This window comes from Lepidochelys olivacea (assembly GCF_965140295.1).
Source record: "Lepidochelys olivacea isolate rLepOli2 genome assembly, chromosome: 18".
Classification (NCBI taxonomy): domain Eukaryota; kingdom Metazoa; phylum Chordata; order Testudines; family Cheloniidae; genus Lepidochelys; species Lepidochelys olivacea.
Window position 1 is genome coordinate 16,286,118 of NC_140428.1, and position 15,003 is coordinate 16,301,120.

The 15,003-nt window shown below is 47.7% G+C and overlaps 1 protein-coding gene across 1 annotated transcript; it reads left to right on the forward strand.

Moving 5' to 3' along the window:
* The first annotated feature begins 414 nt into the window (after positions 1-414).
* Positions 415-14,586, forward strand: CASP9 (caspase 9). The gene is made up of 10 exons (XM_084652039.1): positions 415-636; positions 1,714-1,927; positions 3,529-3,618; positions 4,811-4,848; positions 6,728-6,904; positions 8,167-8,256; positions 10,297-10,444; positions 10,952-11,131; positions 11,756-11,865; positions 13,962-14,586. Exons 1-10 carry the CDS (start codon positions 505-507, stop codon positions 14,052-14,054), a joined length of 1,272 nt encoding a protein of 423 aa, XP_084508165.1. The 5' UTR covers positions 415-504; the 3' UTR covers positions 14,055-14,586.
* The last annotated feature ends 417 nt before the right edge of the window (positions 14,587-15,003 follow it).

The following is a 15,003-nucleotide window of genomic DNA, read 5'->3' on the forward strand; positions in this document are numbered from 1 at the left end:
CCCCTGCTCAAAGCAGGACCAGTCCCCAATGTTTGCCCCAGATCCCTAAATGGCCCCCTCAAGGATTGAACTCACAACCCCGGGTTTAGCAGGCCAATGCTCAAACCACTGAGCTATCCCTCCCCCCCACCCCGGAGCTTCTGAACCCCTAGAAAGAAAGAAGGGCGATTCTTTCGGGGCCCTGTGGACGGTGCTGTACAGCGAGAAAGGGAAGGGGTCGTGAAGGGAGCTGGTGTCAAAGCGGCAGGACGCGCACACGCCGCCGGGGCTCCGCAGGGGACGGTGTTACGCCGCCCTACACCTGCGGAGGACCAGGGCGGGCGCTACGGGCGACGGGAGCCAGAGGGGAGGCCCCTAAGGAGGAGCGGCCTCGGGGAAGGGCGGGTCCTAGAGTGGCTTCCGAAGGGGGCCGGGCCGGGCCGGGCCGAGAGGGGTTCCCGGAAGCGGGCGGAGCGTCTCGGCTGGCTCCTGCCCGCGGCTGGCTCCCCCGCACCCCGCCCCAGGATGGAGGAGGCTCAGCGGCTGCTGCTGCAGCGGAGCCGCCTGCGCCTGGTGCGGGAGCTGCAGGTGGCCCCGCTCTGGGACCTGCTGCTGCACAAGGGCGTCTTCACCCAGGACATGATCGAGGAGATCCAGGTGCCCCGCCCCGCCCCCCCCGCCCCGGGGCTGCATCTGGGGTGGGGGCTTCCGGCGGTACCGGCCCCCCAGCCCCCCACCGCTGCCGCCCTGCCCTCGCTGTACCCCGCCCCCCTCCCCATCCCTGCTCAGCCCCCCCTTGCCCAGGCTCCTTCCCCATGCCCCCCGGGGTATTTGCATTTTAGCGCCCCCCCGTGGCTAGAGACTGCAGTGCAGACGGCAGGGCAATGCCCCCGCCACAAGACCCAGCCCCCCTGGGGTTCGCACGACCCCCTTAGGCTTGCTGGGGAACTTCTCCACTATCTCCCGCAAGGAACCCGGCAGCCGCTAGATGCCATTGTCAGGCCGCTGAGCTGCCGCCGGGGACCGTCTGCCCGGCTGTAAACGGCTGAACTTTCACAGCCAGGGGCAAATCGACAGTTGTGGGGAGTTCCCTGCATTTCTGATCGAGCCGTTCAGGGTTATTGCAGGGGCCGAGGTCGCAGAGCGGCTGTGAATTTAAGTTTTATGACTGTGAGCTGGAAGGACCACCTTGGAATTAAAGTGGCATAACCCTAACTGTGGGGGTAAACAAGCCAAGAGAAGCTTTAAAGGCTGGGCGTTAGTTTGTACAAAACCAAACCAAAACCAACAAAGGTATAATACAGTAGAACTTGCACTATCATGTGGGAGGCAGTATTGTCTAGTGGTGGGAGTGGAGGACTGTGGATCAGGTGACTTGGGTTTTATACCTCACTCTACCAGTAACTTGCTGTTTGACCTAGGGCAGTTCCTCTGTGCCTCAGTTTCCCTACCTATGATAGTATCTGGGTCTTAAAAAATTCACTGGGCCTCTACTAGACAGAGGCATGAATTTGCCAGCCAGAGGCTGATGTGAAAGATGGGAGGGTCATCAATGAGTTGCCTGGCTACAGGCTAAAAAGACAACACCCTGATCAGTTTATGTTCTGTTCACATCTGGAAAATCCCCCGTCCTTTCTTGTACTCATCCTCATGCTGTTTATGAATTGCTGGACTGTAGACATGCTGTGCCCACTGGATGCTAATGCTTTCTGTCTTGGTTTTGCTCCCCTATAGAGAGCAGGCACTCGAAGAGACCAAGCCAGGCAGTTGGTTACAGACCTTCAGACGCGAGGAAGACACGCTTTTCCTGCATTCGTCTCAAGCTTGCGAGAAACTGGACAGAATGACCTTGCCACTTTGCTGAGTGAAGGGGACAAATTCCCACAGTTGCGTCCGGTTGATCTAAAACCAGTTGAAATTGGCTTACGTGGTGGAAAGGGTGATACGTGTAAGTATCAGTGGTGGTGCTGTTTTCGTGATAGACGGCAAAATTGGATACAGCAGTTGTAAACCCTGTTGCTGAGGAGGTACAGGAGGCTGGCTAACAGCTTGTGAAATCTGATAGACCGGATGTCTCCAGAATCATTGATTGTATAGATTATTCCACACAGCCACTGGGAAAATATAATGCTATCCAATACCACTGAAAACTTTTAATTGGCAGCAATCTCCTAGTGCTGTGCTAATAACTTTAGAACGGCTGGGTTTTTTTGCAGGTAACCTCAGTGGTGTCTCAAATCTGACCTCTGAGGACACAAACATTTCTCTTTTCTATTGGCGAGAGAGTGTGATCCAGTGATTAGAGAAGGGACTGGACACTGGCAGATCTGAATTCCATTCCTAGCTCTGTGTCTTACTTGCTGTGGGATTTGGGTCAGATCACAATTCCTCCATCTGTAAAATGGGGGTAAAACCTCCTTACCTGTTAAAGGAATTCTGAGGTTTAATTATTGTAAAGCTAAAGTGTGCTAAGATTCTTGGATGGAAGGGACTGTACAGCATAGTATATTTTATTTGCATTTGATGTGTAACTTGTCTACCTGTCCTGTTTTTACCTTATATAGTCATATTTCTTTCTTTATTATTCCAAGGACTTGTCTACCCTTTAAAATGCAACAGTGGCGTAGCTGTAGGGCTTCAGTGTAGACACCACTGTATTGACGGGAGGGGTTCTCCCTGGAGCGTAGGTAGTCCACCCCTCTGAGAGGCGATAGCTAGGTCGACGGAAGAATTCTTCCATCAGCCTAGCGCTGTCTACACAGGGACTTAGGTCGGCTTAACTATGCCGCTCGGGGGTGTGGATTTTACACGCCCCTGAGTGACGTAGTTATGCCAACCTACTTTTCTAGTGTAGACCAGACCTTACAGAGAGAGTTCTATACATATTACAAATTTTTTTACCAAAAATGTAAAGGCAGGATCCCTGCCCTGACAAATGTCTGCTCTCACTCAGACAAGTCTGATACACATGTTGCAAAGACATTTGGTGCTGAGAAGATCAGCACAGTAAGGCCTTGAGAAAGGCAAAGGGTTTGAAGCAGGAGAGAGAGGAGTCTTGGGAGGTCATCCTGAGAATAAGTGGTAGCAGGAAAGAAGAGGCAAAACTGAAACTGGGAGCGGGAGGAGGGATGCAAAGATCACATAGGACAGAGGACATGAAGGAGTGAGAATTTAGGGTGGGATTTAGGTAGGCGTGGAGTAGAGAGAATTCTTTTTATGAAGGCTTGGCCTTTTCAGGATGCTTTAATTATTTGGGTGGGGTGGGGAAAGAGGGAGAGGTTGCTATTTCTAAGAGCACGACCCAGGAAGAAAGGGGCAGGTACCCTCCGTGTGATGGTGAGAACAGGTTTTGCTGTGTGCTCGCAATTCCCCTCCACTATTGAGTCTGGTTCTAGCAGCAGGGCAAGAGGCTCCGTTACCTGCAATCAGCAGTGCTCCATCCGGATCCTCCGGAGAGAGGCCTGCTCTCTGCTTCGTATGCTTTTCTCTCTTGCAAAAGTCTATCAGAAGGGCAGTAATGCATGGCCCAGATGTCTTATACCTTTACAGATGGGAAGGCTCATGAATATTTGCCTACCCCAATCCAAGCCGTGACTGAGAGATGCCAAGTGTCAACATGTCCCAGCGCAGCAGCTCCGGGTAAGCAGTCTCCGCTAGCCAATTCTTGGTCTAAATCCTTCATTCCATCTCCTCTCTCCCCATACCTCATGTAGGTCCCTTCGGCCCATCTTCCTCTGGGAGCCTCAGCGTGGCCCACATATTGTGCCAATCCGCCTTCTGGATGGAGCATCCTCTGGAGCAGTGGTTCTCCACCTGTGGCCCAATCAGTACAGAGCTGCAGCCCATGTGACATCCTCAGGGCCATACAGGGAGTATTGGATGCGGCCCACCTAGGGTTCTTGCTTCCCACAATGGTAAAGAGGTTGAGAACCACTGCTCTGGAGTGTATCAGTGCCACTCCATAACTCCGCTGGAGGCATTCCCTCTACCCTGCTCTTCCCTCTCCCTGTGCCCTTTTGCCACAGGCTGGCTGATCATGCTGTCTACACATTGCATCCATTCCCTGCTAGTCCAGGCATCTCTCCTGAGTAATGATGATTTTCTCTCTGTGTGCAGTGACTAGCAGCCACCTGCAGCCATTTCCCTCTGTGAAGCGGGTATCTCTGTGTACCATTACTTGTATCAAATCCATAGTATTTGTACACATTTCTGGCTAGTGTCTGAGAGCCATTAAAAGCACCCAGAGAAGAAAATATCAAGACTAAAACCAAGGCTCTGTCATAAAGGATCCATCCATCGAAGGTGGGAGGGATGCAGCCCCAAGTGTACTGTGCCATGTAATTGTTGATTTAAGATGGAATGTAATCAATCTGAACAACTAGACGCTGTCAAAAGGAAAGCTACTTTGAGTTGTAACACTGATTGTTCCAGAGACTTTTATAGGCTAGGTTAGGTTAGGTTGCCTGCTGCTTAGGAGAGGAGAGAAGGTATTTGGGATGGAAAGGCTATGAGATGATTTCCCATCTAATTCTGTTGTGACAAATGAAGCTCAAATTCACAACTTTCTGGCCAATACTCTTTGACAGGCAATGTCCAAATCCATGATAAATGAACCCCCAGAACTTCACTCCCAACATCTGCAGTCCAATTATGCATGTAAAGGAACAGTGTTTCTTTCCGGTGTGTCACCGGGGGCGAGGAGGAGTTCAGGTGTCAAAGCACTGGAAATATTTGCATTAATATGAATCCCATTAAGCAGGGACCCAACCTCTAACGAATGTGAGGTAGGTGGCGGAGCTGTATGTCATTTCTCTCTCATCACGTGTTGTAGGTTCTGCTGCAGAGAAATCCAGGAGGAACTCAGATATGGTTAGTTTCCTGCTTCTACGTATAGTGTTTTTACTCGTTTCTTACTTGAACGACCTTCCTTTTTCTCCCCTGTCCCACCCACTTTGCATCCTGTTTTCAAAAGTCAAAGGGATTTAGGCTCTTAAGACTCCAAATTACAAAGGTATTTAGGTGCCTAAAGGTGAAGCAGGTGTATAGTGTAATTTTCAAAAGCGTCTATTCAGGTGGGGTGCCTAAGTTCCATTGAAAGTCTATGGGAGTTAGGTGTCTGTCTCACTATGGTATTGTTGTAAATCTCGCTGGGCACCTGCTGTTATTTTCAAGTCCCTAAATACCTTTGTAAGGTTTTGTCTATGCTAGAAAGGATTTGCTGGCATACTGGGCAAAATAATTTTTTTTGCCAGTATAATTTATACCAGTTCCCCGAACGAAATAAGCAGCAAAAGGACATTTTTGCTGGAATAACTGCGTCTGCTCTAGGGGTTGTGCTAGCCCTAAAGCAGTCAGTTATGGGTGTGATTGTCCCTCCTCCCCTCAACCAACAGAGATATGCTGGCAAAACTTTTAAGTGCCTAGCAGGTCTAAATCTGGCCCTTAGTGCCAAAGTTAATGGGATTTGGGTGCTTTTGAAAATTTTTGCCTGCAGCTGGTAATTTACATTGTGCTTCTTTACAGTTTATTTGAATCAAACTGTTCTGTGTTATTTAAAAGATCATTTAAATAATTACTAGCAAATGTGACTTTGATGTCCAGGTGTCAGTCAGATGCAGCATCCGAGTGAGTCCTGCTGCTTGGACTGGGTCAGTTCAGTTCAGATTAGAACAATTGTCACACCACACTCACTCTTCTAATTACATTAAATACAACATAAATCTGACCAATAACATATAGTCAAATATTTTTCCCTAAGTAATTATCATCAAGACAACTAATAATTACCTAGCGCAACACTTAAAGTGTGCTGCATTTGTAGAGTGGGTATTTTGTTTTTGTAATTATAGTGTGAAATATACTAATAAAAAAACCCCCACTCACTAAAATGCACTGCACACATTTGTGCAGCATGACCGTTACAAGTTAAGCTAGTGTCGTGAATACAGACCTGCATGTTTAGGAAAGTGGAGGCCAAATTCATCCCTGATGTAAGTCAATGGACGGGAGTTTGACCCTGTATCCATTTCAGTCAAGACCCTGATTCTGCTGATCCCATTGACTTCAGTGGGACTCTGCATGAATGAAGTAAAGCTGGATGTGTGACATTATCCCAGCTGCTTGTGTTCACTCGTATAGGGAGCAATTTTCCCTCTAATTTTTTACATCCATATGCGGAATTAATTTTGTTATGTGCACCAATATGGAGGTGATGTGTGGTATGGGTGGGGCCGAGGGATGAGGGGTTAGGGCAGAGGGTTGGGATGGGGATGGGTGAGGGCTCTGGCTGGGGGTTGCTGGCTCTGGGATGGGGCTGGGGATGAGGTGTTTGGGGTGCGGGTTTCCCCAGGGCTGCAGCGGGGAGAGAGGACCCTCTCTCGCTGCAGCAGCCCAGGACGGGGGCAGAGGCGCCTATCCCCAGCCGCAGGAGCTCCGGGTCCGGGGCCAAGGGAGAGGCACCTCTCCTGGCCGCGGCAGCTCTGGGGCCAGGGGAGAGATGCCTTTCCCCACCTGCACGGATGTGGCCGCACAGCCTAGAGGGAACTTAAATAGGGAGCATGGATTCCATTATCCATCCTACATCCTGGGCAAACAATAAATTGAGTTTTCAGAAGCAATAAAATGTGGTTCATGAAAGCTGCATTGTCAGTTCTGAGCTGCATCCCACTGGATTAGCCGACAGACACACTGAATAAAATGAGGTTGAATTTAGTTTGTCTGACTGCTCCCCTGTGGGTATGTATGCCAGGTTTATGTTCTGAAAGCTAACCCGTGTGGTTACTGCCTCATCATCAACAACGTCCGTTTCACCGAAGAGTCTGACCTGTCTTCTCGAGAGGGCTCCAACGTAGACTGTGAGAAACTGGAGAAGCGCTTCAAGTCACTGCACTTTGACGTCCTGGTTCAACGAGATCTCAAAGCTCAGGTAAAGGTGGAAGCATTTGGCAAGAGCCGAGGGGCTAAGAGGCTATGCTGCAGGTGAAGGTGTGGTGGTAGCGGGGGTGGGCATACCTGTGCTAGCTTCAGTCTCACTAGGACAGGTAACAGTCGTCGTTCAGACATGGCCGCACAGGCTAACTGCCTGAGGACAAGCCCATCCGAGAGCCTACATACGTTCAGCGGTGGCTAGCCCTCACTGAAGTCCATGGTGCCACATCTACACTGCTACTGTTACCCGTGCTAGCTAGATTAAAGCTGGTATGAGTCTACCTACCCGTGCAACAATCCCACCTTCGCTTGCAGTGTAGATGTACCCTAAAAGTGTTGCTAGAGGGTGACAACATGTGCTTCGATGGTAAAAGCACATAACCCTCCAACCCCAAACTTGAGTGTTCGAAGAGACAGCGAAAGCACTGTTTTCAAATCATCTTGTCTTTTGCAGTTATAGTAACAGATGAAAAAGGAGCCCCATGTTCTGGGCTCTCTGGGCTGAGTTTTTATTCCTGAACATGATTTATAAGTAATTGTCTGTGGATGTATTTATTTGATAGTTCTGACCGGGATTCTCCCTGACTGGCGTACCCAGGGGCTTGATTTTCTGTTTGTTCTTGAATGATACAATAGTTGATATTAAGCAGGGCATTCAATCTCCTGGCATACAAACGAGTCTGATTATTTTTAAATCTGAGGCGGAGCATTGGTGTGCGTGCGTGCGCACATCAAATGCACTGCCTTCCATTTGTGCTGCGTTTGGAAGAAACACAGAAATGGAGGTGTCCTTTAAAACAGCAAAGTAAATCTCTTCATTTAAATGGCAAATGTTAAGTAGCAGTAGATTGCAATCACCCTGAGCTTGTTCCATCTGAGAAGTGGTTCAGTGTCCCAGACGAAGAAAATAGGGTGACTCTCCGTGTGGACACTTGTCAGAGTAATAAAATTGTCATCCTACTTGGCACTGAGTTTAACAGCCTTGCTGGCAAAAGAGAGGGCAAGGACTGACTGGGCCGTGGAGCAAGCAATGGGTCTGTTCTCCTCCACAACAGCAGTGTCCGCAGATCAGCATTGAGCAGCACGGGGAAGCTGGTCTGTGCTCTTGGGTGAGCCAGTCTCCAGGGAGCACACTCTGACCCCTTTCAGCAGCATGACATTGACATGGGATTGCTAAGGGGCAGGATTGAAGGTAGCAGTTGCTAAACTGGCAACGGAAAAATGGGATCATTGAATGCTGACCTTTGCAAATGTGTATAGGAAATTTCCAGGGAGTTGCAGCACCTGGCGAGGCGGGACCACAGCGCTCTGGACTGCTGCCTGGTAGTGATCCTTTCCCATGGCTGTCAGGTAGGAGGATCGGCACTCTCGTGCATATCTCCCCATGATTGGGGGAGAAGCATGCTCCTGAAAAGTGTGTGTGGATTGCCACCATGCCCTGGGCATCAGCGTGGTGACTGGTTTCTGCTCCCTCCTGTCCTGATCTTATCCTGCCGACATAGGCCATTAGGGCCTCTCCTTTCCAGGTCTCGTACTATGTAGGGGGGGTTGCCCGGGGAAAGGATCTTCTAACTGCAGTGCTGAACTAATCATGGTGGGGGTTGCCCCATTACCATGCGCGATGGGGCCTCCCTTGATGGTAGGCTCGGTGATTTGCTTTATAGCTATAAAATGTGGTGAGGTGTTTTCTCAGGTGGGTGACAGATGCTATATCAAACACAAACTCTTTCCTACTTTAATCTGACCTTGCTGCTAATTCCCCTTCCTGGGCATCCTGTGCCCCTTTTAAAAAGAAAAGGAGTACTAGTGGCACCTTAGAGACTAACCAATTTATTTGAGCATAAGCTTTCGTGAGCTACAGCTCACTTCATCGGGTGCATTCAGTGGAAAATACAGTGAGGAGATTTATATACACACAGAACGTGAAACTGGGTGTTATACACACTGTAAGGAGAGTGATCACGTAAAATGAGCTATTACCAGCAGGAGAGCGCGGGGTGGGGTCTAACCTTCCTGGGACATGGGGTGTGTTCCGAGTTTATGGTGGATGAAGCAGTGAGGGGAGCCTGCTGCTAGACAATGTTTTGTGTGGAATAATTCTACATCCGCCAGGGGAGCGTCCATGGATCAATGCGGGGGGCGGCGGGTGTATAATCTGGTTTGAGTCTACCTACCTGTGTTACAATCACACCTTCGCTTGCAGTGTAGATGTACCCTAAAAGTGTTGGAATGAATGAATGTAGTAGGAATGAATCCCTGGATTACAACAGCGCCTAGCTAGAGGAAATGTGGTGAAATTACAGAAAGAGGAAAATTTAGGGTGGCTGTTAAGCAAATATTCAGATTAGCCTATGGGGCAGTGGGTAAATTAAAGCTGACAAATCCCAGGTTTTGGGGGAGAAGTGGGGGCCATTGGAAGATCAGGGGCATGGGTTTCTGGAATTTAGACTATTTAAAGTAACACATGGGTTTTCTCTCTCCTTAACTCATATCCCAAATCCTCCTAAATATCGGAGCATCAGATTCATCCCAGCATCCATATGCAAGGAAAGACTTTTAAAATGGGGGTTGTTTATACTAGAGCAGTGGTTCCCAAACTGGGGTTTGTGAATCCCTAGGGGTTCGCGAAATGTTACAGGGGGTTCTCAGGAAAAAATTCCCTAATGGCGGACAGAGCTGTCCCTAGGGACCCCAGGCAGCACCGGGCCAGCAGCCTGGAGCCCCTGGACTTCCAAGAGCTAAGCAGATCAAAGCAAGCATATCTATCATACTGAGGAGATTTAAACTTTAAGACTCCTTATAAGAAATGGAAAGGGAGGTGGATATTTTTTGCTGTTTTTAAAATTAAATAGGCAGCTAATATTGTTTTAAAAATTATTATGAAGAACAAGTTTAAACTTCGTTGTAACGTGCGTTGTTTGCCTGGACTGCTCAAGACCTGAATGCTTGTGTAGGAGGAACTCTCTGAGTTGGCTTCTTAAATATCTTCGTGCTGTTTCACATCTGACACTCCTTGATGAAACAAAGGAGCCTTGTCTGATAACAGGCTTATTCAAAGTGATACAAGCTACAAAAGTGAGATCTGGGAAGAGTGTTGCTGTTTTCATATTGTAATAAAAATATTGTAATGATAAATAATAATTAATAATAAATAGTGTGTAATAAGCATGTCATAAAATGTCATATATTTCCAAGATCACTGCTTTTATAATTTACACTCAGGTAGAGGAGAAAATCCCTGGAAATATTCATTTTTTGGAGGGGGTTCGCGAGACTTGCCATTTTAGTGAAAGGGGGTTCACAGGTAGTTAAAGTTTGGGAACCACTGGGCTAGAGAAAAGGTTGGCCTCTTGCCTTTGTGTTAACAGCCAGCGGATTTTGCTCTTTCAGACCAGCCATATTCAATTTCCTGGGGGCATTTACGGCACGGATGGAAAGCTCATTCCAGTCGAAAAGATTGTGAACTTCTTCAATGGGTCCCATTGCCCAAGCTTGAGAGGAAAACCCAAACTCTTCTTTATTCAAGCCTGTGGCGGAGGTGAATATTGGCTTGAGTTCTGTGAGTGCTTTGCCTTCGGGGCTCCTTCAGGAGGAGAAGCAGTCGTACGGCCGCTTGCTTGTGCATAGGCACTTGGGGTGTAATAATTCTCTGTCATCTCTTTCTTTTGCTGCTCTTATTCCCTTTTCTCAGGCTGTCTTCTCTTGCTCTCTGCCCCATATTCTTATTGCTGAGGCAATGCACTGATTGGCCACAGAGAGTGAGGTTTCTAAAGACTGAGCCGTTAGAAGCACTTCAGAGCCGGAGGTGCGTTCCACTGCAATGGAGCTCTGAGCAGAAGACTCCTGTATGGAGTCTGCCACAGCTGATTGTTTCGGTTCTCTGCCTTTGGCTCAGAGCATCTCGCTGGCGTGAATGGACTCTGTGCTTGAGTGAATTGCAGGTGGCTCCTTTGTTAAAGGACCGTGTTTGCTAAGGGGTGGGAGGGAACCACTGCGTATTAGTTACGTATGTGACGGAGAAGGGTTTTCTGGTTGCCTCTTGCAGAGCAGAAAGACCGAGGATTTGAGGTGGATTCTGATTCACCTGTAAACCAACCTCGTGGAGGTTCCGTAGAGTCAGATGCAACTCCCTTTCAGATCCAGCCCGGTAACTTGGATGAGCCAGATGCAGTAGCCAGCTTACCCACTCCCAGTGACATCTTCGTGTCCTATTCAACTTTTCCAGGTGAGACAACATAAGTCAAGCACTGGCAGTGGATAGAGCACTGGCCTGGGATTCAGAGGACATGGGTTCTATACCTGGCTCTGCCACTGACCTGCTGGGTGACCTTGGACAAGTCACTTCCCTGCCCTCTGCCTCAGCTTCCCCAGCTGTAGAATGGGGTTAATGATACTGATCCCCTTTGTAAAACACTTTCAGCTCTATGGATGAGAAGTGCAAAACGAGAGAGAGGGCTTATTATATATTCTTACTTTTCCTCTTTCGAAGTCTTAAAGAACCTATTCTTTGGTGAGTAATAACACGCTGCATTTATCATCTGAGGATCTCAGCCCTTGGCAAACATTAATTGAGACCCTCACCTGCATGAGGCAAGCAATTATGATCCCCATTTTAGACGGAAGAAACGGAGGCACAGAAAGGTTTTGACTTGCCCCAGGTCTCCCAGTGAGTCTGTAGCACTGGCCTCGCTCCCTCACAAAGAGTCTGAATGTTCTACTGCTGGATTTGGAAGAAATTATCCATAGGGTGGAATTTCTACCCCTCCGGGCATGTCCCTATGGAGTTAGGAAGGAAAGAAAGGACTGCTTGTAGGGAATGAGTTCCTTACTTTCCCTGTGTTCTCCTAAGGTTTTGTCTCCTGGCGGGATACCCAGACTGGCTCGTGGTACGTCGAAACACTGGACAGTGTATTGGAACAATACGCTCCTACTGAAGACCTGCTCTGCATGCTAGTGAGGGTAAATGTTCCTGTTTCTGACTCTCTTGTGGAATGTAGGCATTTGGTTTTGCGTTTAGTCAGGCGTTAGACACTTAGGCCTCCATTTTCAATAGTGACTAGTGATTTTGGGGTGCTTCAGTTTTGGGGGGCCCAACAAGAGATGCCTTGAAAAAGCCTGATTTTCCAAAAGGGCTAAGCACCTGCCCTCTGAGAATCAGGCCTCAATCAGGTGTCGCACCCAAAATCACAAGTCACTTTTGAAAATATAGGCCTTAATCTTTGCCTCACGGCCTGCCCTCACCCTGCCTCAGAGCAAAGTACCATCTGTCCGTCCTGTCACAAAAAGGCAAATTGTCAGAGCCAGCAGCAGCAGGCACAATGGTAGTTTGTTGAGATAATCTCCTACTTGGACATAAAATAGCAAGACATGGTTGTGCTTGTAACGGTCAGAGTTCTCCGTATTGATCTTAGCTTTTTGCTTTTACTCTCTCTCTGCTGCTGTGGTGAGCTTTTGATTTTTCTCCTGGAACGACCTGTTGTATGGATAACCCCACCGGATGCTTGTGTTACTGTTATTTTTTTCAGAGTAACAGCCGTGTTAGTCTGTATTCGCAAAAAGAAAAGGAGTACTTGTGGCACCTTAGAGACTAACCAATTTATTTGAGCATGAGATGAAGTGAGCTGTAGCTCACGAAAGCTCATGCTCAAATAAATTGGTTAGTCTCTAAGGTGCCACAAGTACTCCTTTTTTTTGTTATTTTTTTATCCTGACTTGTAAGTGATGTAAGTGCATCTTAATTTATGTCCATGAAATGTAAATGTGTATGTTAATGAGCCGGTAAGTTTGAGTATATACTAATTTAGGATTCTCAGAAATAACTCTCCCATATTGTGAATGACGGGCACAGTGTTTCAGAAATAATTCAGTGAAAATCCGAACCTCTCAAACTAACTTTTAAGGGTACTCGTACCATGCTGCAGCCCTCATACACTGCAATGAAATAGCACAAAAGCCCATTTTGTCACTATCAAATGGGCCACTGTGTTTACTCAGCAATGCCCAACAATTAGGGTGACCAGATGTCCCAATTTTATAGGGACAGTCCCGATTTTTGGGGCTTTTTCTTATATAGTCACCTATTACCCCCCACCCCGTCCCATTTTTTCACACTTGCAATCTGGTCACCCTACCAACAATAATCATAATCATTCACTTACCAGAAATTGTGTACTGGACATACACCTACAACTCAGATAGTGGAGAGGTGGTTGTTTTGTCCATTCAAGACTAGGCAACTGACGTTCCAATTTTCAGAATTCCAGCTGGTCTTTTGCGTAACCCATGTGTAAAGAAACATCCTACATTGTCTTCAAAACAGGAAAGAAAAATTGTTCTCACAATCTCCTGGACCTAATTCTGCTCAGGTAGAAATCAGTGGCACAACTCCTGTTGATTTCAATTTGCTGAGGATCAGGCCCTCCAATTCTAAAGTGGTCAAACCAATTTCAGTTGGGAAAGTGAATGCTTTGAAATCGTTCAGTCCCAGTGCAGGATTCTTGGGGAGGTGATGGGGGGTCCTAGCAAATACGGAAGGGGAAGAGGGATAATAGACCTTTCTGTTTTGAAAGAAACTGCATGGAAGTGTCGCCACAAAAGAAATGACTAATCTCTTGTGAGCAAAGGAAAGGTTATTTCTGATTCATACAAAGAGCTGTCTGTGTGGACTGGGCAGCGGGGGGTGGGTATTGACTGCTCTCAGGCAGCCTTCAGAGATTAGCATCTGATGAGGAGCACAGGGGTGATGGAGTGGCTCTGAAGTGTCTTAGAGGCAAAGACCTACAGTACAGTACAGAGGTTTGACACAAGATCTGCTCTGGAACTCTTTATCTTGCCCTGCACTTCTCCAGAGTTGTCTTAATTCTGCCAGCAAACCCTCCCCACCCTCACCTTATAAATGTTAAACCTACCCACTGCCTTTCCTCCCCCTTTCCTAATATATACAGCTCTCCTCACTGCACCCATGGTTATCTGTGCGTTTCTAGTGCTGGGAAAAGCTACGTTCCAACACACTCAACCAGCAAACTAGCCAATTCCTTGGTTTTTCTCTTTCCCAGGTGGCTCATGCTGTGTCTGCTAAAGGAAAGTACAAGCAGATGCCGGGCACTTTTAACTTCCTCCGTAAGCAATTCTTCTTCATGAACGACTAAAGTTGTGGCGGGGAGGTCTCCGCCATATGCCCGGGTTGTCTCCACGAGGCCGGAAGAGATTCTGCACCTGACCATTACTGCTCCGAACCAGTGCTCCTCTTTGCCTTCGTCTTTTCATGGATTCATTTTTCCTTGGAAGCTTAATGTGTTCATGCATTCGTTACTGTGAAATAGACGTCACACCTCCTGCCTGGTCAGACCAGGACTGGTTGCTTCCTAATCTCAAACATTTAAGACCGACAACAAGGACTAAAGGGAAGAGTCCAGCCCTTCATTAGGAGGTTGCAGCCTTGGACTCTGTATCTCTGCTATCCAGAGGGCCGTGCTGGTGGCCATTTTAGGCCCCACTCTAACTACGATTACGGTGCCCTCTGCCAGGAGGCTGGGTGAAGTGTCAGCATTTTGTAATTACCTTTGTATTTAAACTCTTTGAATCAAAAATGCCCCTGAATCAAAAGCCAGTGTTTGGGGATGGGGAATCATTTTACAACATCTGTTGCCCTTTTGTATTAAAGACCCCACTCTTTCTATACAGTTCGTCTTGCTCTTTTATTCTCTTGTCTCTTCTCCAGCTAGCCTGGCGTTCTCTGACTTCTCTCTTACGGCTAGGCATCTCCCAGCGTCCGGGGGAATAAAAGCATGATGATTTTAGCAAAAAATATTTTGATGGCTCTTTAAGAACTCTCCCACTAATGAATTATCACAACCGTCCACGCTTACCAGGAACACCAGAGTAGCTTAGACCAGCTGCAGCTAGTCTGTGATGCTTAATGGCCGATTCTCCCTTTAAATAAAATCAGGAGTGTGATTCCTTTGGTTGCTGTTTGAAGACACCAATTACATTATTTCCCCCTGCAGCTGACTCACTTGGGTGCTGGTCTTATGTACGAGTCTGATTGGCTTTACTTTAGAAACACGGTATGCCTGGCACCTGCACTGTTAATGCTCC